The sequence below is a fragment of the Calypte anna genome, chromosome 5A (assembly GCF_003957555.1).
Source record: "Calypte anna isolate BGI_N300 chromosome 5A, bCalAnn1_v1.p, whole genome shotgun sequence".
NCBI classification, from domain to species: Eukaryota; Metazoa; Chordata; class Aves; order Apodiformes; family Trochilidae; genus Calypte; species Calypte anna.
In genome coordinates, this window is record NC_044251.1 from 9,533,015 (window position 1) to 9,559,307 (window position 26,293).

At 46.7% G+C, this 26,293-nt stretch overlaps 1 protein-coding gene across 3 annotated transcripts in view; it reads left to right on the forward strand.

The window, feature by feature from the left end:
* Positions 1 to 1,050: 1,050 nt before the first annotated feature.
* Positions 1,051 to 26,293, forward strand: part of ACTN1 (actinin alpha 1) — an 88,060-nt gene continuing 62,817 nt past the window's right edge. The window contains exon 1 of one of the 3 annotated variants that reach the window (XM_030451729.1): positions 1,051 to 1,305. In XM_030451729.1, the coding sequence (XP_030307589.1) occupies positions 1,201 to 1,305 (105 nt within the window). In that variant the 5' untranslated portion in view covers positions 1,051 to 1,200. The remainder of the gene's footprint in view (positions 1,306 to 26,293) is intronic. The other 2 variants (XM_030451732.1, XM_030451731.1) reach the window with 2 other exon arrangements.

The following is a 26,293-nucleotide window of genomic DNA, read 5'->3' on the forward strand; positions in this document are numbered from 1 at the left end:
CAGCATCCCTCTCTTCCATGCTTATGGTCTACAAACTTTTTCCTCTGAATCTGGATTGGACATGGGCTTGCTCTGCACTGGATGTTGGTGTGGAGGGGCATTTCCTTGGCCTTCCTCTAACTTTTGGGAGAGTTGCCACCCTGCCTTCCAGTGAGACTGCCAGGGGGAAGTAATTATACTCTTGTCACCTTTTCCTTCTCTATCTGTTCAACTCGCAGAAACCCGCATCAGAACACTCCTTTCACGGCTTGTGTTTCTCTCCCAGGAAGTTTCTAGATGAGCCGAATGTACTTGAGTTCCGCGGTTTCTCGTTAGGCAGGATGTCTGCGGGCAGCAGGCAGCAGATGTGCCGGGAGGCTCGGGGCAGCGGGGTGCCAGGAGGGGGATGCGGGTCTGCGGGGTCCCAGGGGGGGCTGCGGGGGCCCAGGAGGGGCAGTGGGGCTGCGGAGCCCAGGAGGGGCGGCGGTGCGTGCAGCTGCGGACTCCAGGTGCAAAGCCTCGGCTGCCGGTGTATGTATGTATGTATGTATGTATGTATGTATGTATTTAGTGCGAAATGCCGAGGTGCCGGCATACTGGGGAGACCCCGCGAGGAAGCGGCGTTTCGACCGCGGCGGTGCCCAGGACGGCCGGGCTGCGACTGACCGAGCGCCCACGCTTCGGGTCTCGGCAGGACGGGCCGCCAGCTGCGTCACACGGAAATATCCTCCAAGTGACAAAACGCTGCCCTGACCCGCGCTACTCGTACAGCCGCCGCAGCTCGGGATCTGTCAGGGCCCCTCTCCTCCGCCATCCCCTGCTGCCGCCGCCGCCGCCGCTCCTGCCGCCATTGGGGAGGTGTTGGGCGGTGCCAGGCCGGTGCCGCCTACCCGAGCATCCGGGCGCCGTGAGGGACGTGCGGGAGGAGCAATGAGCGAAGCGCTGTGCCGGGGGAACGCAGGCTCGGTGGAGGGCGCCGTCCAATGAGAGGCGCGGGGGCGGGGTGCGGGCGGTGCGGTGCGGGCGGTGAGGTGCGGTGCGTCCCGTCCCGCCCCCGCGGTGCTGCGCGCGGCTGAGGCGGAGCGGTGGGAGCGGGCGCCGGCGCCGCCTGCTCGGGCTGAGCGGCCGCGGGGCCGGGAGCATCGGGCAGAGAGGGCAGCCCCATCGGGACGGGCAGCACGGGCCGAAGCAGCAGCAAGAGCAGTCGCAGAAGCAGCAGCCATGGATCACTACGACCCGCAACAGACTAACGACTACATGCAGCCGGAGGAGGACTGGGACCGAGATCTCCTCCTCGACCCGGCCTGGGAGAAGCAGCAGAGGAAGGTGGGCGAGACACCCCCTCCCCCTCCTTTATACACACGCACACTGCGAAGCCGCCGGGACCCGGCTCTGCCGCCCCCACCGGCCGCGGCGGGGCCGGTAGGCGCCTGATCGGGGCTGGCGCAGGGTAGTGAGGCGGCGGGGGCCGCGGGGGCGGGTGGAGCGGGCAGGTGATGGCGGGGCGGGGAACGAGGTACCGCGGTGGTTCCCCCTCCCCACCTGCCCTCCCCAAGCAACAGATGTCCGCCCTGACACCGGTACCCGGCCCGCAGGTGCGCCCGGGAGGAGCGGGGAGCCCGGGGGAGGACGGCAGCCTCCCCACCCTCCCCCCTCTTGCTGCCCCGCTGCCCGCGCCCCGGCCCCGCCGGCCGGACGGTGACTGGCTTCTGGTTTGAATGGTGTGGTTTTAGGGCAGGGCTTGCGCGGAGCTCATGTCCAAAAATGGTAACATTCGGCCCTTTTTTAAACCGAAGGGGTGGCGGTGGGGAGGGGAGCTCAAGGGGAGCTCCAGCTTCGCCGCTCTTTAGTTATATGGGTTTTTCTCTCCTCCTTTAAACCAAAAGCATCCTGTATTAGATCACTCTGGAATCCTAATCCCCGAAACATTTCCGTTTTAGTCACTTCATCAGGCAACAATGAAGCAGAATTTGAAACACCACTCATGCTAACATGGCAGGGGCACCTCGGGGTGCGGCAGGCTCCCGCGGTGCTTCCCAGCCTGTCCCTTGTTAGCTCTGGGCTCAGGTTCTGAATTACGTGTTGCTCTGCCCGAGCTGCGAGCAGGCAGAAGAATCCCCAAACCTTCCGTACTAGAGAGGAGAATATTGCTTATTTATGCATAGATTAAATATATATCTATACATATATATATGTATGTATATAAACACGCATAATAAGTCACCCCAGATGCAAGGCTTACTGTGAGGAGCTGGGAACAACCGGGAAGGAGGGCACACCAGTAAGAAGGCTCTTGTTCCTCTTTAGCCTCTCTCCTTCCCCCTCTCCTCTGCTTCCAGATGAAAGGTTTTCAGGTTTTCCTGCTTGTAGTTGTTTGAAATGGTGCCACAGAGAAGTCGTTCCCGTGGAGAATGACGAGTTAATTGAAGGTGATAGCTATAGAGCTTCTATCAGCGGTTTCCTTGCTTGGAGACACTTGGGTGGTGAGGCTAGACAGCATGGGAAGTAAAGCACACAAACAAGGCCATTTAATGGAGAAAGAGTTGATGGTGTGTGAGCTTATGTTTCCACAAAGGACATGGAGAGGAATGAGATCTTGCTCTGGGGTGTGAGTGTTGGATGGGGTACCTGAAGACCAGTTTCTGCTCCTTTGAGGAGGGAAGTTTCTTCCTTTTCTAAAGATCTGACTGGCTGTAGATCCAGACACATGCCGTTATCTGGCTGATGCATCCAGGAACGGTCAGTAAAATGGACAGTATTGCTCATGAGCTGTGAGGGGAAATGATTGTCATACCATGGGGTTTTTTGCCTTTCAGGGTGGGGGATGAGGGGAAATACTTTATATGTAGTGGGACACTGACTTGATTGTCAGAAGCAGGAGTTGAACCTTTGGCTTAAGAAGAAGTCCCAAACCCCAAGCTGTGGTATGTGCCTTAGGGCCATGCTCTCTTAGTAATACCTCTCTCCAGGAGGTTCTGAGTCCTCTTGTTCCTATCACAAGAGGGGGGCAGAGAGCTACTCTGTTAAGTTGGGTTACTTGTGCAGAGGAGGGGAGAAGCCAAGAGGGAGTTTTAAGGAATTAACACATCTGTTTGAAAATAATCCAAGCCAATTTGTTTTTATGGTCAACTGCTACCAGTTGAATTTCACGTTCTGGGTGTCACTCTTCAGTTTGCTGAGTTGAGAGGGCTTTATGGAGTTAAGTGTCCTTCTCTAGTGGTGGGGTCACTTGGTTGTTGCTCTTTGTGCCAGCAGCAGAAGCTGTTCCCTTCTTTAGTGTATGCGAGCTCATAGTTTTATTGTGACACACCCGTCTGGTGTCTCTGGGTTGGAGGATCAGGTCTGGGAGTGATGGCTCTTCCCACTTGCATCCCATCGGGCTAACCTCCCCCTCAGAGGGATGAAAGACGAGTGCCTAATCTGAGCAGGCTGTGCCAGATATTGAGGGACAGGCTTGTTCCATTTGCTGGGGTCTGAATGTGACTGAAACCCCCAGGAGTCTTGAGGATTCCTTCCTTCAGAGGTGGGGAGATAATGGTATCCAACAAGCATAAGCCTGGGATGTATGGTGTAGTAAAACTGTCATCTTTTCTTACCTGTGAAATAAAACCATTGCAGTATTAAAAGTTAAATGTTCCTTACTGTACATGTTAGTTAATAGCTTACTGAGGTAAACAGGAAAGATTTGTGCCTCCCAAATATTCCTGTAGATGCTCTTCAGACTCTTTCCTGGTTGACTCATGTTTTGGAAATCTGTTTCAAGTACCAAATCAGACAGTATTAAATCTAAGTACTACCTCATTGTTTTCATTATTACTGTTTTTAGCACTGAGGCCAGCCAGTGAGGCAGACTTGAAACTTTCATGCTCAGGTCTTCCCTGGGAGGGGAGACAGCATACTAAAGTGGCAGCATGGCCAGCAATCCAGTGATCAAAGGTCTGTGTGAGAAGAGGTGGTGTTATGAGGGCCATTTCCAGCCAGCCCTTGTCTCCTGGCTCAGGAAGGCCCTGCAGGCTGGGGATAGCTATGCCACAGTGCTGTCCTATGTGGCTTTGTGCAGCTGGGACTGATTGAGACTTGGGAAACAAACAGTCCAGAGATGTTGCTCAAAGATGAATTGAATCCAGTTCCCCTTCTTCCCGAGTGTGTGGGCTCAGCAGAGCTCATGGCAGGCATCTGAAGTGGGAAAATCTGGTGATCTTTAGTAACGGCCTCAACAGACACCCTGTAAGGGTAAGTTTGCTGGCTTTTGGGGAGCTGGTTTGCCAGTTTTCTGCCTTTGCTGAGAGACAGATATGACTGCCTTTACTGTCAGGAATGGTGCTTGAGATATGATCTTGTGATCTGCTTTGAGGTGGGCAAACAGATAAGCTGCAGAGTGAATTTTGTATTTGGAGAGTGAAGTTTGACCTCTTGAACACAATACAGAGAAGAGACACTGGTCTGGCACTTCTCCCCACCTGCCTCTTCTTGGGAAGTTACTGTTCCGCAGTGTAGGGATAAAGTGACAGTTCCTGGGAGGAAAGCAGTTTTCCATGTGAAGCTGGTTTTCGTGTCTATCAAAAGAGACTCCAAGAGGTTTTAAAGAGCTTGTGGCAGCTTTGCTATTCGTAAGCAGCAAAAAATACAATGTGCAGAACAAATTCAGCTACTTCTCACTTGATACAAACCTCTGCACAGCCTATTGTGTGGGAGCAGGGGGTCTCTTCTGGGGATTAAAATACTTTCCCCTTTGCACTGTTGAACTCATCTCAGTAGTTTCTTCACAATAGCCTTTTCTTTCTTCTCCCTTCTCTCTTCTTTCCTGTCTGGAGTCAGGCCTCGAAGTAGCACTATTCAATGAATAACAAGATTGAACCTGCTGTTTCCCCATGTTACAAAGCAGAACTTGCTGAAAACCATTGCAATGGTCTTGCCTAGCTGTCAAGATATACTTTTTACATGCCAAGTTTGTCTGTATGTGGGTGTTTGCTGGCCAAGAGATTGTAATTTCTGCCCACAAGGACACTTCTTCCGCTTGCTGACAAATGGCCAGCTGCAGTGTTGAAACTTTTCCTGAATCATCTGGGGGCTTTTGGTGAAGGAACTGGATTTGGCCTTGAGGGATCATGGTGAGGAGGACAGCCTCCTGCCACTGCCTCCTGAGTGTCCCAGGGAGGTCAGGAATGATGCTGGAGTGAAGCTGGTGCTGCTTTGTGGTGCTGATAGGGCCCAGTCCTCAGGCCTGAGGCTCTCCTGTTGACAACTCTCATTTCATGAACTGGTTGCTCAGGGTGCACTTTGTTCAGGGTTTATTTTAAAATCTGACCTAAAGCAATTTGTCCAAACTGTACAACTGGTCGGGGTGGGGAGGGGAGAGGGAGGAAACTTTAAATGCTAAGTTGCTTTCTGAGTTGACAGCTGCCATCTTGACAATATGAGTAGGAAGCAATGTTCATGTGCAGCATGTAGAAAACAGCCATGTACAGCTGAAGTGCTGTAAGGAATGGTAGTAATGTTTCCCTGAAAAATAAGACACATCTATTTATTCATTTATTTGTCTTGACCCAGTGCTGTTTTGCCTCACCAAGTTGGAATTTCTGTGGCAATATGGCAGTAAGTGATACCAAGTGCACTGTTCAGATTTATGGTGCTGCTGAAGCCATGATAGCACAGACTTTGGGAGCACCTTTTCTGTCCTAAAGAATTACTTACTAAGTACAGTTATTCATGAACTTACAGAAGTTCCCTGCTAGAAATGTAAGTCTCCTAGAACCCCTCTCACTGCTCTGTGCCTTGCACGTAAAGGTACACATAAATAAAAGGGTGATCCCATAGCCTAAAACGTTATAGGGCTTGCAGCCCTATTGTGTCTACACCCAACAGGTCTTACTGCTCTGGTTATGATTTGAATTTTGCTGTGCTCATCACCTCTCTGTCTGAGGCGGGGTTGTTAATGACAGAAAGTACCTGTTCAGAGCCCAGGTTCCTCATGAAAACACCCCACCTCCAAGCCTGCTAGTAGCATGCTGGTATCAGGTGGCATGAGTGTGACTAATATCTCCCACAAAATGTGAAAGCCTCAACTTCAGCTTCCTTTCCCTTGGATCGAGTGTCCTCTTGTTCAAACAAAGTCTGTTTTGCAAAGGATATCTGGATTTCCAGAAAACCACAAGAGGTGTGATACCACCCCTGATCTGTAGTTTGTACAATCACTTGTGTTGTTGGTGAATGTCCAGCACTGGGTCCCTTTGCTCCCACTGTGAGTGGTGCTCAGTGGGCTGTGGGGAGGCATGGTCCTTGTGTGGTATGCTGTAGGAAGGGAGGCCCTGGTGCACCTGAGGATCCTCTGTGCTTTATTTTGCACTGACCAGTATCAATACAGAAGCAGAATGGTGAAATTTGTAAGGCTGCTTGCTCAGCTGTTCTTTTATAGTCAAACAGGCAATATAGGTCACCAGATATCTCTATCTTGCAGATCAAGCTCTTGTTGTTTAACGTAGGTAGCTTATTTCCAGATACTTGCTCTTCAGAACATTAAACTCAATGGTTTCTGTAAGGTGCTGTGGAAATACCTGACTTCGTAGATCAGTTATTTGTCCTTGAGCATGGGAGCTGCCTCATACTTTCTGTGATCAGGCTTGTCAGGGTGTGTGCTTGTGGGTTTTTTAACAAGAACATTATTATTCATTGCAACCTCACGGTGCAGGATGAATGAGACATGTGCTTTGCAGTGACTTACCTACCTTATCAGAATCTCATTTGAGGAGGAAAACCAAGGAGAAAGCAGACATGAGTTTAAAAGGAGACTGTTCTTTGGGGGACTCTATTACAGATCCCAAGGACTGACTCGTGTGAATGTGATACTCACAAAACTGGATTGAACTGTTTCTTCTCTTAATCCTTTAGGGAAGGGTGAAACACCTCAAAGGCATTCAGCTATCAGGCTAGTGATATTAAAGTGTGTCTGTCTGGGGAATTTCTTGCTGGCTGCTTCAGGCAACCAGTTTAAATTCTTATGCATGTGATTAAGTGCAAAGGATAGAGAGGATAACATTGTTTTCTTCCCTTACCACTTGCACAGCTCAGTGGTATAGCTTGGGGCATCTGGCATGCCATGAAGGGCATTTTATGCAGAAGCTGTTTAGAAACTTAAGTTTTCTTGTCTGTCTGGTGAAAACTTGTCCCTTAGAAGCAGGCAGATGCTTTTGTATAAGGTGGTGTCTGGCTATGAAATTTTAAGTGTAACTGGATGGGATGTTTGAGAATGTGGGCCAGTAAACCTCTACAGTACAACTGGGATCACATTTTTAGAAGCTGTGCATGTTGCAGTGGAGACCCCAGTGAATGGTACCTGCTTTTCCCAGTGCTGGGGTGTTTACCATGGCTGGTATTAATATGCTCCCCAGCTGCTCCTGCAGTAGGCACTTTGCCCTTTGCATGGGTGCTGTGTGAGAAGTGCTTAAGTTCTGCAGCTTAACGTGTCTCATACATTTTTAACTGGAGGAGGTGCAGAGCTCACTTGGTTTCCCTGGCCAGGTTATGAGCCTGTGTGCTTTGCTGTGCTGCTTCCCTGGGATACTCTCAAGATTTTGGCCCAGAGATCATAAGGTTGGCACAAGCAGCAGTGACAGAGATGGTGAAAATTTGCACAGCTGTTCTGAGGAAGGACTGAGAGAGTTTCCCAGCTGCCTGTGGATTATCACTGTTGTTCATGATCCTTAGTCTTTTCTCTGGGGTGCACTTATGCTAGCAGAGGATGACTGTGCTCTTTCTGATGATGGGGTGCATAAACCAGTCACTGTAGAAAAGAGGTTGGAGAGCTGCCTGGGAAAACGTTGGGAAGTTCCTAAAATACAACACATACGGTGGACTGGTCTCACTTTAAAGTGTTGTGTTTGCCCCGGGGGGCTTGGTGGATGTATTGCTGTGATTGCTGGAGGTATTTTGTATAGTCTAAGCAATGGTGTTTGCGGAGAACAGAGTGCAACAGAATTTAGTCTTTTTTTTAAAAAAAGAACATAAACCTGACTTCTTGCTCTGTGTGACTATTGGAAACATGATGGTTACCACAAGGAATGTGCTTAGTGTAACTTGTACAGCAAAGTAAAACCCTCTCATCCACTCAAAGCCACAGGCAAACTATGCGTAGGGGTGAAAATGTATGCAGTATGCTTGGCAACTGCAAGGTGGGAAAAACATGTCCTTAGCAAAAAAACATGGCCTTAGCAAGAAAGGCAGAGAGTCATCTTTTTGTCACAGTGGCATAAGATTTGCTCTAATTCTGGGATTTTGGACCTACTGGGATGAGTTCCTGTAGTGGTGAGATAGGCTTGTTGGCAGCAGGACCTTCTGTCTGGTGCTATTCATGGCAAATAAATGTGTTTTATTGAAGTCTGTGGAGCTACTTGTTGCTTTATTTTGAGCCCAGTGCATGAGACTGGTTCTTAATAGTCACCCAGATCCCTGAGACAGAACTGGGCACTTCTTGGGCCAACCCAGAAGATGCTTAGATGAGCAAAACTACTAGAATTAATGTGATTAGCAGAAAAAGCAAGCTTCTTGTTTCCTTTCCACCATTGCCTTCCCTATTCTCATTCTCCTACTGCATGAGAGCAGAACTTGGTCATAGGATGTTTGTGGTGTGGCCTGGTGCCAGTTTAACCTCTTGGCTCCCTATTAGGCTGTAAAGCAGAACCATGTTTTCCCCATCTTGTTTTCCTGTTGTTGTGTCTTTACTACTCAGCTGGCAATGCATGTGTGCTATTGTTAAGGGCTGGATCAGGCCTTTCCAAGACAGTCCTTATACCAGCACTGCAACTATCTGACTTCAGATGTCTACCTGTAGTTATCTCACTTTCTCCTTCTTCCAATTCTCCTGCTGCTTTGAAGCACTGCAACATGAGCAAGGCTCTGCAGAGACCTTCTCCTCATTCAGTGCACTTGAACACTCCCATTTAAAAGGGTTGGGGTATGCATGAATAAAATTATTTTTGTCTCTCATCCATATGGATCTTGGATTTGTCATTTTCCCTGTGTAGTCTGGCAGCCTCCTGGAAATGTGTTCATCTCTGTGGTGTGGGAAACAACAGCAAAACTGGCCTTTCCATTGTATTAGAGCCTAGATGAGGAGTTCTGGCAGGTGAAAAGGCTGTTTCTTGTCTATTAACACTCAATACAGTGGATGCCATTGGTGTGAGTCTCCATATCTCACCTGTCTGTCATTCAGACTGGAGTGACTTCAAGTAATTCTCTGAATGCCAGCAATCCAGGGCTTTTGGGGTGATCTTGCAGAAACACACCACTTTGAATAGTTGATAGGCAGGTGAGGCTCCAGGGCAGACTTCTTAAGCAACAATTTTTTCCACACCCTCTTAGGTTGCTTACCTGATCAATGAGAAGAGGAGGCAGGGATGACTTGAGGTATCAGCTGGTTGCTTCTTGGGTGGTCTGCTTGACTTTGCAGGAGTGTGCATTACTGAGGTGTAGGGCCTGCTCTTCAGGATAGCACAGGTGGGCTCTGCTCACACATCCTAGATGTGGTCCTCATTTTTAGAGGGACCCTTCTGAAGTCTTTTATTTCTGTGCCATGCTACACATGGTGTTTGGGCATCTTGTTCACTCTGCTCCTTCCACAAGCAGAGTGCCATGTGGCTAGAGAAGTTTTAGGCAGAATACTCATGCTTCCTTTTACATCACTGAGGACAACTCTCCAGAGTCTTACTGAGGTGCTGAACCAAGGCCAGTTGGCAGCAGAAGAAGAACTTCTGCTTTCCATGGCCTTTGGATCAGGCAGGCAGAGCATTTGCTACTTCTTGCTGCAGCATATGATGCTAAGCACTGAACTTTACTTCTGCTGTAAATGGAAGTTGTGATGTTACATCTTTGCTCCAGGAGCTAGCCCTTAAAGGTCTCTGAGAGATGAGGAAGAGTGAGAGAACCATGTATGGTCTCTGCATCCTGGCTGAGTGCTCTTTTCTTCATCATGGAAAGTGATGTGTACGTCCCTGAGCCCTGTTTCCTGGCCAGATTCCTTGGCTCTGTAGAAGCTGAGGTTTTTTTGCTTCCCAGTGCACTTACCTATGATCACCCTTAGCTTATTTAAATCTACCCTTCATTATATGATGAGGTAGATCTGCTTCTAAATCTGTTATCCCCCAGAAAACTAAAATTTGGCTCTACAGGTAAAAAAAAGCAAGTTAGCTAATTTCTTAAGTGTTAAATAATGCCAAAGCTGTTTTGTTTAAAGCTGTTTAGACCAGGTCTATGCCAGGGTTTATCATAACGGAAAATACTTAATTTCCTAAGGAAAACTTTGATTACAGGCAAAAGCAGCTCCAGCTTTTTAAGCATATTTATGCTTCTGGGTTAGTTTTGACATGTCTGATCTGGTTGGGGAGATGTGGAGATCTCCCACTGACAAGGGATGAGAGAGCAGTAGCTCAGATGCAAGGGTGTGGTGAGGAGTGGGGGGGAACGTTTGTTCACACCGCTGCCTTCCCTTCAGCTCTGCTCACACCGTAACTGTGTACAGGAGGAGCAACTCCTGAGCAAGTGTTTGTCTTGGCCACACCTGGCTCCAGGCACAAAGTGAGACCTTGCTCTTCATCAGTGCTTGCCCATCAGGCACCTTTTGGCAGTGGACATGGCAGCGGCTGTGCTGCACGGGGTGGGGGTTGTGCATTCATGAACGTGAACCACTGTTTCAAAATGGCTAACGCGTGGAAACTTGCTGTTTCCCTCTTTCCCGAGGGTTTTGCTGGGCCGTTGGGGAACTCTGGCCAGAGATGAGACTATTTCCAGCTGTGGTGAGCCAAGTGTGAACTCACTCTGGGCAGGATGCCCAACTCCACTGGTTTTCTGCTGCCAGAAATCCTCACCCTCCACCCAGCAATACCAAACTCAGTTTCTGCCAGTCCTCAGCTGAAGATCTCTGAAGAGAGAGAAGAGCCAGGGGAACAAGCACGGCAAGATACTACTGATAAGAGAGTGAGGGGAGGTGCTAAAGAACTCCTGCAGGAGGTGTGATGGTGCAGTGCCACTACCCAGGGGTGGCTGTTGTGGGTGAGGGCTGGCCAGGGGTGTAAGGACTTGGTTTTTCTAGAGTGACAGGAGAGGAAGAAATGGGTGGTGGGGATGCAAGGGGTTGGATTGGTGGAGCTTCCCAACCTGAAAGGATGTACTGTTGGCAGTACCATCGGGATATTCATCTGGGAATGAGTGTTCCCTTTGTTGTTGTTTCAGCACACTGGGGACTTCTGTAAAATGGGATATTCCTTTCCACTTTTGTGGAAGGTGCTACAGGGCAGAAGGTGCCCTTTCAGGAGGAGGCTGTGCATCTGGGACCTCTTGCCCTCCACAGGAAAGGCATGGCTACAAAAAATGTCATCTCCCAGAGCTGACAGCCCTTCTTGTGTTGCAGTCTCTGCACTGTGGTAGGACTTCTTGCAGGGGATCGATTGGTTCAGCAGCTTTTCAGCAAAGGCTGCTCAGCAGTCAGGTGTAGCAGGGAGCCTCCCTGCATTTTCCTTATAGATTTTTAGCAACTGGAGGGACTAGGGGATTAATGCCTGATACTGTGGTCCTTCCAGTGCTGGCAACGATTGCTAGAGGAAGGAAATTTTTAGCTACTCCTTCTTGTAAGTTCCTTTGGCTCCTGATACTGTGGGAGTTTGCATTTGACCATTTGTTTGGAGCTAGCAAATCTCTGTTAAAAAAGAGTTACTAAAATGTTTGTAGTCACAGCTCTTTATGTGCTGATGAAAGTGTCACAAGCATGATGCTCTGTGGGTAACTTAGTGCAGACACACCTGTCTTTGGGCCCAGTCGTGCAGAGGTGTTGGAGCTGATGAGGCCAGTGTATGAACAGGAGACCTTCTGTTCCTGCAAGCACACACCTCCTCCAGCGCTGGTCATTTTGGTGCCAGCCTATCATTTAGTGACACATGACGCTCCTCCTTGCTGTTGCAGCCTGTTGCAAATGGTCTGACCCAGACAGCTACTGTCAGCCTCCTACAGAGTGGAGGATGAAAGCTGCTTCTGTCCTAGACCCAAAGGAGTATTCCCTCCCCCTCTGATAATGGCTTGTTTCTTTAAAGCTGTTAACTGGCCATAATCCAATCATTACTGCTGTAATTAGTGAACTGCTTACAGTAACTAAAACACTTGAAGCATGATATCCTCTGTGTTTGATGAGCTTGGAACAACTTTTTTTTTTTTTTTTTTTTGCCTGCAATCCTGTGAGCAGCAATTACTACTGATAGTCCAGGGATGGGTGCAGGGGGACACAAAGCAAGATTTGCACTGGCCATGCATAGACCCACCTGGACTTCCCACAACAGGGTCAAGCACAGGAGTCCCATGGAGGTGGACTGTGGTGCCCAGCTCATGGTGGTCTCCTGCTGTGCCTTCTCTTTGCAATCTGTGTCAGAGGATGCTGGTGTTGGGTGGAGGGCAGCTGCTGATTATATAGCAGCTGGTGCCATTGAGGGTGTGATGTGGTAGTACTTAACATTTGGTTTATTATATGGTACAAAATGCCTATGCTGCACCAGGCTCAATGTCTCCTCTTGGTGTCAGAATAGCTTCTTGTCCCTCTGCCCAGAGCTATCCCCTCACCCATTGAATTACTAACTTTATAGGCAAGGCCAAGAGACCTCAGCTCCTGGCTCTGCAGGCTAAGTCTGCAAGACTTGGGGTTTCTAAGCAGACACATCCCTCTGCTGAGTTCTTCAGCTGCTTTTCCTTTTGAGAGCAATGAGGTGGCCTTCCTGGAAGCTTCTGCCCTTCTCTTCATACTCTGATAGGAGGGCAGTAGCAGTTGTGCTTGTCTCCAGCCTTAGTTCTGCTCCCTCATTTTTGCTTCCTGAGATAAAGCTTGCTGTAACTCAGGCTCTTCTTGAGGAGGAGGACCATGATGAGGAGCAAGCATGGGCAGCTTTTAAAGTGGAGAGTCCTGCTGGATGAGAAGGGGAAAGAGCGAGTGAATACTCCAAGCAAACGACCTGCAGTGGTAAAATGCCCAGCTGCCAGCCATCAGCTGGCAGGCATGCTCTGCTCAGCAGCTGAGTCGGGTATATTCATTTGCAGTATTTTGCCTGTGATGGGGTGAGAAAAATGAAAAGTGTTTTTGGTCTGAGGACAAGGTTTGGTGTGTTGTGTTTCATTGTTGTGAGGGGGTATTTTGTTTTTGTTTAAGAGAACCAACAAACAGTAAGACAAACACCTCAATCACTACCCCAAAAAAACCCAACCCTGTCACAGAATTTTCTTTTTGCTCTTGAGCAGTTATTGTTCTGGTTTTCCAGGCTTCATTCCTGTGTGGTGGTAATAAAGGTGCTACAAGATGCACAGTCTGCATCATAGCTCCCACAGGGTGAAGAATGGAGAAACAATCTCTGATGAGAATGAGTTTGTTCATCCTCTGGATTTAGCTTAGATGGAAAGGTGTTCTCAAACCTCTGGTTATTGTATGTGCTTTCTTCGTCTGCCACTGCTGTCTATATGCTTGCCTTATTGCCCCAGAAATCTGCTGTTGACACTGAGTTGCATGAAAGATTGAAAACATACTTGTTGCCATGTAGGTCGGAGTGGTCTTTCACTTACCTGAGGAGCAAGTTGTAGAGTGCCAATGGCCAGGTCGGTGTGATGGGCCCATGATGTGCCAATATCGCTTCCAGCTGAGCTGCCTGTTGCCTTGCTCTCTGCCTTTGCATCTTCCTGCAGTCTTTTGCTGTGCCTGTAGCCTGCAGGATACTTGGTGAAAGGATCAGTGTTTCTGGCAAGGGTTTGTACGGCGCCCTGCACAACAGAACTCTGGTTTCTGAGCGTGGTTCTCACATGCTACAAGGCCCCAAGCACTGAGGCAATGGCAACTTATTTTAAATTGCCCTGGGTTTGTTGGTTTTGTTGGTTGTGGTTTTTTGTTTGTTTTTTTTTCTTCCCCGTTTTTAGGCATTATCTTAAATCCACTTGTGCTCATTACAGCACATAAAAGTTACTTCCCTGTTTGTGGTACTTGCTTACAGTCCACTTGACTCAGAAGTTGTTTTCAATTCTGCATTCTTCTGCTCTAGCACCATGTGCTGGACTGGCTGCTGGTTGTAGGTGCACAGCCCCTGTCAGCACACCCTGCTTGAGTGCTCCCAAGTCTCTCTTCAGAATGAAGTCTAGTAATAGACCACTTCACACTGGTGTTTATATATATTTCTGTCATCTTCAGATATCTGCTTTCAGTGTGTGGTTACAAAATTGCAAGTGGAGATGTCCTTTTCTCCACACCCTTCTTTGTAGTGAGTTTCTGCTGTGGGCATAGCCAAAGAGAATATAATCAGCAGCATATATTGTTTCTAGTGACATTGAGCTTAAAGCCTCTGATCCTCCTATCTATTTTTCAATGTCTGTTTTCCTATGCCAAGTTCTCCCTCTTCCTGTTCTCCCTTCCATTTGTGCCCCACCTTCATTAACAGGAGCTGGGAAGGAAAATCTCTGTTCTTTCCTTACTTTACTGTTGTGTTCAGTGATCTCGCGTGCTTTGGATTGAAGATTGCTTTTCTGCTTAGGTAGGTTGTTGGCTTTCATGGTCTGATAGATTAACAAAATTTTCTGGTGCTGGCATGAGCTTTTGAAACATTTTGTTAACTTTTAGTAATTATCTTAATCTCTTCCGTGGAGAGACTATTTGAGTGGCACCACTTTCCTTCAGAGGAAGGAAGTCTTCTGGTGGCAGTGGGCTCCTGCAGCCCTTTACTCCTGACCACCAGGCAAACTGGCAGTAGAGGAGTTCTGGTACTGTGCACAGGCAGGATTTGGGAATCAAAGCCATGGAATTGGTCTGCACAGCCCATCCAAAGGAACAATTCTCCAGGAAAAGTGCAGACTTCTTCAGATTCAGCACGAAGAGATGCCCTTTGGATAAGTGTGCCACTGGGTGTGAGTGCTGTCCTGACACTGTAGCAAAGTGAGGCATTGGCAAAAGTCTCATGGAGTTCTGTTCCCCTTTGACCTTCCTGTGTGGTGGATTGGTAAATCATTTTCCTGTGACTACTTCTCATGTGAACTCATTACAAGGTTTTGTAAGGGTGCTTGTTTGTCGTGAAATTGTGATGCACCAGAACAACCACCACCACTATCTTAATTAAAGAAAATAGAAATATTTGCTAGACATACCTATTTCTATTAGACTAACAGGGTTTTAGTTTACCCATTTGGTATGTTTTGTCTTCCCAAGAAGAAATGAGTGGGCAAAATATTTTTCATATGTATGTTGGGGATAACACTCCAGAATTCTTAGTGTAGTTTATGTAGCTCTTATCTGTTTTTCAGTTAGTGAACTTTGGTACTTCTGCAGCCTTACAAAAAGATGAATAAATGCATTGTGTAACTGGAGTCTGTAGAGTGTATTCTAGAGTTTGCCAGAGGGTGACATAAAGTATATTTAAATTGGCAGTCCCTGATTATCCCAAAGACCTGCCAGAATCTTATATTTTTCACCTAATTTATTTAACTTTTGCATATGTGAGTGCTGAGTGTTCTCCATCCACTGACTTGGGGCAAGACTCGCTCCAGATGCAGTTTCACAGTCTCACTCCGGATGCAGTTTCACAACTGTCAGTCCAGTCTGACAGTGCTTATCTGCCACTCGTTCTCAGTTGAATACATCCATGATCACTACTCATGTATGCTATGGAAAAGTGAGTTTTCAGCCAGATAAGAGAGTGCCAAGCCTATGTTTGAGAGAGAGGAGGTGGCAGGGTTAGGGAAATGAAGAGTCAGTGTGGAGTGGGACTGCCCCCTTTAATGGCAGCTTGTCAATAAAGTGGTCAACACCAGCCATGAAACCAGTCCCCCAGCAATATGGTATTTGGAGCTGCAGAGGGGACCTGGCTCTGGGCAGCCGAAGGAGACTGAGGTCTGTGCTCAGTTCCAGGCTTCTGAATACCTCTTGCCTAAGGCTGGAAAGAAAAGCAGTTCTTTCTCACTTTCTGTAAACCCTGCCCAAATTCCTTGCATTTTTGCAAGTTGGACCAGGTGATAGTTGTAGTCTGCATGTGAAAAGATTAAACCGTCCCTTAACTGCACCTTAAAACCACCTCTAGCCTTGCAAAGTGTCTGAGATCATGGGGGGGTGGAAGTCTGCCTGACACAAGTGATGTTGAAAGCAATGAAAATCTACTTATGGCTTGATAGAGTCAGGGGGCTGCACCAGCAACAGCTGCCTGTGAAATAAATTTCCCCAGCTGCTCCTTCCCTCCCTTGTAAGGCACTCTGCATTGCTCCAGCATCTTATTGTTACCAAAACAATAAGGAGAAGAGTTAAACCTAGATAGCTCCCCACAGTGAGGGAGCAGCAAGAGAACAGGAGGAAAACAACCACAAACAAAAAAAGCCCAAACAACAAGCAATTTAACTGTTTTTGCTGTGGAAACAAATATCAGTGAATCTGTGTTCTGAACATCACACTGCCTGGTTCCCCAAGCACTGGCCCTGGATTGGGATTTGGCATCTGTCTCATTTTCAAGTCCAATGCAGTCTCCTGCCTTCTGGAAGTGAGTGCTTAATAGCTGGTCAAAGAACTGCTGTGCAGCAGCTGCTGAGCTGGGAAAGAAGCTGCTTCTGTTCCCCATGCAAGAACATTAACTACCTTTTCTTAGGCCCTGCAGAGACTGCCAGAGCTCAGATCAGTTCATATGAATGCAATTGCTGAAGCTTTGAGGAAACAAAGCTGCTCAGCAAGAGCAGTCTTACGCCCTGCAAGTCTGAAAACTCAAAATCTGAAGACTTTGCAATGCTGTCTTGCAGAATGCCAGACTTCTTCCATGAACAGGTACCAATAGTCTGATCCCCTTCTTTAAAGAGTGGCAAGGCTGCTACAGGGCATTTTGGGAGTAAATGGCAGTACCGTGGGTTGGCTCCTCATGCCTGGGAGTTAATGCTTCCCTGTTGGGATAATGCAACAGAACTGGCTGTTGCTACAGTGAACTGAGCAGGAATACCTTGTTAAAAGGGAGATGCTCTGCCACTGTTCCCCTCATGGGTGCCTGGCTCTTTATTCCCCAGCAAATGCATAGTGCTCTCTCTGATCTGTCTGCTGTTGCTGGCTGGTCACTGTTCATATGGACTTGTATTGCTCTGTCAACTGTTTCTTCAAGTGCAGTTCACAGTCTGCAGTGTGAACATGTCAGCTCTGTGCTGAGTCTTCCTGGGTAGGGCTCAGCCTACAGCAGTTCTAAATACAGATAAACCTCACAAAGAACTGGAGACAGGCTCTAAGTTATCAGGGTTGGGCTCTTAAGCATCAGGAAGTCAGGAAAAAAAAAGTACTAGAGAGTAGGCTGCTGAGAAGTGCAAGAGGCTTTACTGTTTTGGTAGCTGAGAAGGGAAGAAATAAATTCTAATTCACTTAACAATACCTTACCTGCATGCAGAAATGGGTTGGCTGGCTCATGGCATGGGAGACAGCCTGACATGGAAATGAGCAACTTCCTCTGGCAATTTCCAGTACAGTGCAGAGGATGGAAGAGGTAGGATGTGAAGAGGTCCAGGACCACTAGTAAGTGTAGCTCTTCTTGCTAACTACTGAGTTGAAGTTAATGCTGTGAAAACTCCACTTTCTGAGGTGGCTTGCCTGATTTGTGCAGGAAGAAAATGTTTCCCTTACGAGTACAATGCTCTGTGGCCATCTGACTGCATAAGAGGAAGGAAGAGTCCTGCAAAGGCTAGACTCTATGTGCCTTGATGATAGGATATGTGATCCCATGGGAGGGAAGAGGATCCCATAGGAGAGAGGCTCTAAAATTTATTACTTACCTGGCTTCCAGCCTGCAGGCTCAGGTCATTTTCTCTTCCCGGGTTGTGGTGGGTACTTGTGTGGATACTTGCACAACACATGTGGCAGAGTGGGAGCAGCCAGGGTGCCCCTGAGTGATGGCCATCACCTACTGCACTGTGTAACAATGGCTGATTGCTTGCTGAGGAAGGGGTTGGGACAACTGTGCCCTAACTCTTCAAGCCCACCTGCTGGTTCTTCAGTGTGTTTGGAGCAGGATTGTTTCTTCCTGGCCCACAGACAAAAGCAGCTTGAGCCTCCCACTGCGGGATCTTAATTACCCGTACCCTTTTCCCTGTGAAGCTGCACGTAGATGGGTGTTGTTGTTGGATTTGGCTGTGGCCAGTGCCCAGCCATATGCTTGGGTCAGAGCTGGGGAGATCACTGCATAAAGCAGCCTTCCAGGAGGCTGGCTGTGGTGGAAATTGCATTCATCCTTCCGTTTGTAACACCGTTTTCCAGAGGAGACGGCAGCAAGCACCCAGCTGAGGACAAAAGGCCAGTCAGTCTGTGGAGACACTGTTTTGCTGTTCCCACTGCAACTTTGTGCTGAGGTGCAGCTGCCAGCAGGAAGAGGGTTAAGGACACATATCGCATGGCATGGTTCTGTTTACTGCACGGTACTCATAATGCGGGCCGGCATCCAAATCCGGAAGAAGATTAGCACTCAACCAGAGACCCTGAAACAATGTGTTTCGTGTTGGTATTCCTGTGAAGCTATGTAGTCTGCCATCAGGTCTCTTGCAGAGGCTTTCTTGTCCCTGCAGCCCTCAGGGGGAGCTATGGGGAGAGCAGAAAATGGACAGTTTTAAGAACAAAGACTGGATTGGACTGAACTGCATTTATCATCAATGTAAGCTTGAAGCCAGGGGCGTTTTGCCAGGAATTTACTTATTCCATAATAACTTGATCTCTGCCAAAGGAGTTTCTGGCTCAACCCTGGCCTGAGATTAGTGCCTGACTCGACAGTGACCGATCTGGGAAACGGGACTCTGCCCTTTGGTGTAAGGGTTTGGATAGGTGTCACTTAGCAATTTGCCCAGTACTGAGTGCAAGCAGTTATGATGGTGGAGAACCAAGTATAAAATTCAATTTCATTTTTGAAGAGTAATTTTGGACAGGGGGGATGGTATAATTTTTACAGCTTACCCTGTTCAATTGGCATGGACATAACTGTAGCAAACTTCCATAGCACCCAAGGCAGAAGGGAGATCCCTCTGCTTCTTCCTAACAGTGGCAATAAATGTTCTTTGGCTGTTTGCACCAGGGGTAATTTGACTTCAGATAGACAAGTGACTGCTGTCTATCTGTCATCTACATGCACCTTTCCTCTCACAGAGGATTCCTAAGTTGAGAAAACAGATGACAAACATCATGGCAATGATGACTTGTAGATTACACATGTACTGCATGTCCTGCTTCTTGGGTTATCTATTTCTTGTCCATTTGTGGTGGTGTGTTTTGGTTTGGTTTGGTTTTTTTGTTGGTTTGTTTGTTTTTTGTGTGTGTTTTTTTTTCTTAGTGTAGTATGTTGCAGGATCCAGGTTCAGCTAATTTTATTGTCCCTACTGTATTCATGCATGCATATCTTACAGTGGAAATGATTCAGAAATTCCCGAGGTAAAGAGTAAAATATATATTGTGTCACAGTTCCGGAAAGAAAGAACAGGGTAGGTCAAAAAATTAGCAAGACTCAACAGTGTTCATTTTACTGTGTAACCATTAGGAACAATCACCGTGTATCAGTTGTGAGAGTAAGCTGAATTCCAAATGTTTTGCTTAGCAACTGTTGCAAAGGAAAATTGTCAGGCAACAGCAAAATTAGGAGTGGTGAGTAGGGAAGGCATTCTTTAAGATGAGCTGTACTCTGACGTATTATCTATGACTAAATGATTTGGCATTTTCTTACGCAAACATGTAAGAGTAAGAGCATTTATGAATATGCATCAAAGCAAGTTCAATCTAATCCAAGAGCTTCATAAGTGCTCTTACTGGTATTCTCTAAGGAATAGGAACCTCTGTGGCCAATCCTTGTGCAATAGTGATGAATTTTGGTAGACATCAAACCATGGTAACTGAAGAGTGGTGTCTTAGTCATTCTCCATTGTGAAACCATTCCCATTCCCCTAAACTAAATGAGGCACCTGAGAGGACCATGATTGATACCACATCTGAGATTTGCTTCCTGTAGAGCTGCACCAAGGTTGTTGGTAGTGTTAACATGAGAGTGAAAGAAGTACTGGTGTGTCCACTCTTAAGTACGTAGCAGGACCTGGCAAAATGACACATCATATGCTATCTGCAGGAGTGCCTGCTCAAACAGTATTTGCTGTGGAGCTGTGTGAATGGAGGATGAGTCTACAGTGAAGAAGGCTTTGATTTTGTCATGCGTATGTTAGAGAACACTGTCTTTAGAAGACTCCATGAAGGGGGCTAGTCTAGCAGTCTTTAGGCTAAAATCTGAAATAAGAGATTGGTACTAATCTCGCCTGCATTAAGCACTGATGTTAAGCAGTCACTGTTTCCACACATTGGCTGCCCTTACTACTGTAATCTTAACAAGGGACTGTCTTAGGAGAGGCATATGAGTAGGAGCTAGGTATCAAAATACAAATACTGTCAGGGTAAGAGCACCTTCATTAGGTGTTATTTATTCATGGGAGAAATTATTAAAGGCAAAAGAAACTTACCTTGAACTGGCACATGAGTGCCTGGGAGGCTTTCTACTGGATTATCTGTGAGAGGGTGCTTGTCATGTCTTATGGAGTTTTTAGTTGATTATTAAATTCTGTATTTAAAAAGCTTTATGTCAGGAAGAGTTGGGATACAGCTTAGTAGTGGTCTCCCCAGACTCCTTGCCCAGTCTTGGAGTTCAGGTTTTGTTTTTCACTGTATCCCTGTGTTGCAATGGGGTTTTACAGTGCTTTCATTTCTCTTCCAGACCAGGGCTTATCTGGAACCAGGGCACTGTCCCTAAGTACCTGCTCTTTCTTTCTTGCCAAATGTAGAGGATGTGGCAGGGAGGAATCAATCAAAGCTTAAGTGGAAATGTGAGTTCCCAAGTTTGAACTAGAAGGGCCTGGCAGGAACATATTTTCAGCAAGGTGTTATCTGAAGTTTTCTTTCCACTCTTGCCCAAGATACTTCTGCAAGTCCTGTCCTTTGTAGTGAAAGGGCACTCTAGAAGACATCCCATCATCACTGTGATGGGTTGTGGCAGCTCTGCTATGAGTCTTGGTGCCATTTGCTGTGCTTTGAACTTGCAGTTCTGTCATTCTGGCTGCCCTGTATGGATTTTGTGTCCTTTAGCAGAAATTCCCATTGCTTCAAGCCATGGTATCTCACAAATAAGTTTCTCCTACCATCAGATGAAATGTATGGTGTAAATCATTTACTTTTCCCTGGGCAGAAGCTGCATTTTATCCTTTGCATCAGGAATGGGAACCTCTCCAATCTCATTGTCCCCCTGAGCTTACGGGGTTTCTGCAGTGGTGCACATTGCTTCATTATAGACTTAGTGCTGTTGTCCTCAATCCCTCCTGCATCTCCTCCATCACTGTGCTGGTGAGCACGGTGTGAAATGGGCCCTGGGATCCCTCACTGCTGCTGGAGGAGGCAGGTGCTGCTGGCAGATCCTGGGGAAGCCTGAAAGCCTGTGCTGTTGATACTGACCTGCTCTCCCTTAAAAAACAAAAACAAAAAAACCTTTGCCCCCATCACCAGATGACAAACTTTTGTGTTAGCTTGGGACCACTGCTGTAGAGCACCTCTGGTTTTTTTTTCCAAGAGTGTCCCCTGTTTGGAAATCTATTAAGTGCACATGTTTAGTGCCTGTTAATTTGTGCAACAGTGTTTTGTGCATCACAGAAAACAGGAGGAGTCCATGTCCTGGAGTTTCTTAGTAAAATTAGTGGTTCCAGCTACCCATGTGCAAGTATAAAGCAGTGGGCATCCTTTTGCTTTGTTCTTTCTGGCAGGCTAGACCACAGATCATTTCCTGTGGTCAGGAGCCACATCTGAGAGTTTTGAGAGCAACGTATGCAAGCAGGGGACCTTGAAGCTAAAATAACATACATTTCAGATGAGATCAGAGTTTACTATAAAAAACCCCAAAAAAAAAAAGAAAAAATAAAACCCCCCAAAAAACCACCTAAGGAAGGATATGGGCTAGAAATATGACTGCATACTCCATTCAGACAAATAACGTGTTGTGGTGGTTCACAGTGTTTTTGATACTCTGTTTATAAGGTGTGCTGAAGCACTGCTTTTTGAAGTGGCCCAGTTCTGTTATCTGCCTAAAATTATTATCTTTGTAAGATTTTTTCAAAACTAGCAGTACACAAGGTAAAGAGTACCCTATCCTATGAATGGCTTCACTTTTGCATGTGAGGGCAGGGCAGCTCCCCATGCTACCTTCAGAGCTGCTATTGGCAGTGGCATTTCTCACTGGTAGTTAATAAGCAACCACAATGTCCACAGAAAGTCTAGATTTCAACAATAATTTCTGTACCTTGAAAATGTCTTTTTGAAGAGTGGGAAGGGAGGGGCAGGAAAGGAAAGATTTGCTTTGTGTGCCCTAAACAAACTGACTCCAAGCCATATAGTATTGATCTGACCTTCACCTAAATCAAACTGTACATAAAATCTACCATAGATGTATGGAACCATTGCTGTGAAATTATAACCTGCTCTGTTCTACTGAACTGCAAAGCAGAAGTGAATCATCTCTGATGATTTAAAGTGTTTGCTTCCAAAAATGTGTTGTTCCTGCTCTCTTGTAGTGCAGGTTCAGGGCCACCCTGTGTTCTGTGTGCCCATAATTGCTGTTTACCCCATTCCTTCCTCACCTGTACTCGTGGTCTTGTTTCTAGGGTATTGCTGTGCATTAGGCAGCTGATTTGTGAGCTGTTCAAGGCTCTCCTCCATTTTGTCCCAGTTGATTTGTAGTTAATTCATGATTCATCAAGATGTTTGAGTAGTTCCAATATAAGCCAATCCTTGAGGATTTCTCAGCAGTGACTTTTATTTGTCATCGTGTTACTCCACCTGCCTTTGATTAAATATAGTTCTTCACAGCTAGGCTTTGTAAACTAAAATATGTTTTCACCTTATTGGTCACCTCATTTTTTCTCTGTCACTAATAATTACTTGTGCTTGGAGGAAATGTCATGTAACACCCCCCCACCCTGCTCAGTTGTCTCCATGTTGGATACTTTGTACTTTCATTTTCTTTCTCCCATCTAGTTTATATTCCAGGAGAGAACATCTCTCTTGCCCTATGACTGCTTGTTTGCCTTCAAGGATCAATCATGCTGTGATAACAGCAAAATCAGGGAAAATAAGTCAGAAGTTTGGCAACGAAGAGGAAAGTAACAAGCTGCATGCTCCTTTCTGGAGGTGAGGCAGAATGGGACGAGGCAAATAGGTTTATTCCTTATTAGACACTAGTGAATGTGCAATGAGGCAGTGTAGGAAGCTTGTTATCAAAGAATAAATAGGTTAATATTTGACTTTGGGGGCGAGGCATTAATTTTCAAGAAGAACTGACACCAAGTAGAAATTTAACAGTACATAGGGTAGGGTGCTGCACTAGCATTATTTTGCATCTTTCAAGAATGGCATGTTGCCTGTTAACATTACTGGTGATCTGTTTGAGTTTCCAAGGACAGGCAGAGCTTAGCAGTGCTAGGAGACAAAGGCACCTTTCTGGAGAAAAAGCCTTTCAGATAACCAAAGCAGCTGTGGGCTTTTATAGCCCAACAAAGGGGAGGGAGAAAGGGGGAGACAGCATCAGGGATATTTAAATTTGATACCCTTTTAATGGTTAGCCATGATCACTTAAAGCCTTCACTAGGAGGATGGTGTTGACTTAATGCCTGGGGGAGGTGTAGTCTGTTCAGTTGTGCTCTGGTAGCTTCACCCCTTTGAGTGTGATGGTTGCACTGCAGGTGGGGCTCGTTGTCTCTGCAGGAGGGACAGTATTCCTAGGGTGTTGTCCTCTTCTGCCCTTCATGATGAGACCTGTGTGTCCCAAAGTATTGGATTTCATTTACTGTCCCTGGTAGGTGATGCCTGTGGTGGGACACTTGTTTTAGTCACCTGGCATGGAAGGCTGGTGGATTGCTCGTGGCATGGCAATTGAACTAGCTTATTAGTGTGGTACTTTGATCAGGTTTGGTACAATTTATGAAAGCTAAGTGCAGTCCTTTGTTATACATGCAGCTGGAATTAAGCTCCTGCACTGACTCAATCATGTGTCTTTTCTGAAAATTAAGACCCGGAGTAGGATGTACCTCAAGGGTGGAGAAACATTTTCTAAGTCTCACACCTGGTTTGAAAGAAGACTTTGGACCTAGAGGTGGAGCAGCTGTGGCTCAGGCACACATTCCTCCTTGTTGTACCTCTCAGTGATTGCAATGTTCAGCACTGGGGCAGGGCAGGTATGTCTTTAACTGCAGCTGAAGTTTTTTACCCTCTTATTAAAGCTCTGTGGAAAAACAGCTCTTAGGAAACATGGTTACCCAGTGTTAAATTACACTGGTGCTTGTGTGCTACTGCTGCAAGGAATTTTGTGCAATTAGCCTTTGGTACTGCAGTGTTCAGCAGCCCATTGCATGTGTCTGCCTTTAATGTTTTTGGTCTTACAGCTTTGCAAGTTTTCAGCCCAGGAAGTCTCACCTAAATTTAGGTGTAACCATGACAGAATGCTGAAATGTGATGATGTGTCCTGTTGATTAAGGAGGCAGTGTGTGCAACTGTACCACATCAAACTTCCAAAGTGTTATCTTGCATGGCACCTCTCCCTTCCTTCCTCCATCAGCTTGGAAGAACCCCAGTGAATAAAGAACCCTTCTGCATTAATACATGAACATTTCTGTGGCCAGAGCAGCCAGCAGTGCTTCCATGCCATGATTTCCCCTGCAATATTCCCTTTGTGCCCAGGTGAATGGACGGAGGAGCTGTGAAGGCTGTGTGCCTGACTTTCTAACTAATGTATGGCAGACCTTGGCTGACAAGACCTCATGAAGAATCCATGGTTCCCAGGGTAGCTGTAGCTTATGGAGGGCTGTCGAGTTCTCTGATCAATTCAGACAAATGGGATAGAGAGGAAGAGCAGCACACAGGCCCTTTAAGAACAAATTGGCAAAAGAAGAGCTCAGTATTTAAATTTAGTGCAGACGAAGAGGGGAAAAAATTCCCTACAGCATCTGGTTTGTATTACTGCTCTCTGCTTCAGCAGAGGGTGTGTTTACACTGAGAAGCACTTTGGTGCCTAGCAAGGGGGTTGCTCAAGCTGTTTGTTTCTGGGGGACTCTGAGCTAACAGTATGCCTTGAAGCTACCCCCATGTCTTCGCTTTGGCTTCTTTAACTAATCCCATCTCAGCTGTTGGGCAGAGCAGAGAGGTGCCCCGTTGAGTCCAAGGTGTCTGAAAACAGCACTCAGACTTCCAGGGCTCTCCAGCAATTCTCACTGTCCTGGCTGCTTCCCATTTTGCTCAGCCAACAAATGGAGGCAGATAGTCTCCTGATTATGAGTTTATGGAGTCACATGGCCAGTAGCCATCTACAAAGACTAAAATTGATGATGCATCTGCATCCTCTTGGCTTTAGTGCTTTGAGCAGAGCTGGTCACTTCTGATTTTGTCGAAATGCAGCGTTTGAAGCTCAGTGTGGGAGGTGGAAAGAGCAGAAGGGATGGCTGGGTTTTAGTTGTGGTGGAATTTCTCTTCTCTGTGCATGTGTGTTTTCTTTATTAATGCGTGGTTTGTGGTCTCTGAGCAGTTTCACCAGAGCAGAGTGCCAAAAGGAAACCTGAACATAGCAGCATCAGTGGTGTGAGAGACTCATCAGAAAGCAGTAGAGCTTTGCACAGATAGTGCTTTGCATGGGTCTGTGGTTACCCCTGCAAATGCTCCCTTCCACTGGTAGCTTGTGCATCCTGTAGTGTATCTCCTTGAGGACTGACTGCGTCTTCCATCACGTGTGCTGTAAAATACAGTTGTCAAGTTGGCAGTGAGCTTCTGTGCTGTGTTTGGCAGGCACAGAGGTTAAAAATTCTCCAGAGTTCAGTAATAATATAATTGCATTTCAAGATTTCATCATGTTTAAGGATAAAAAATTTTTTTTTTCTTTTTTTTTTTTAGACTTAGAGCCAAAAAAAAAATTCCTAGCCCAAAAAGCCAGTGATTATTTCATTGTCTGTTTTTTTTAAACTTTTGGGAACAGATGCCTTATGCTTCTAGGCAGAAGGAAGAGGAATGGAAAATTCTGGGTTTATGTTCATGCATAATACAGATTTTCATATGGTCATTCTCTCCAGCTGCTGCTGGACCAAAGCCTGTTGCCACCACCGCCAGGCTGAGATTAAAGCATGTAACACAAATACACTCTTCCCCAGCTATTTTTGTAATTTCCCTCATCCAAGAAAACACAAAACCAGTCCCCACCTCCCCTTTTTCCTCCTCCTGTCCCAGGATGAGTCAGAAGCAGTTCTCATCTTACAATTT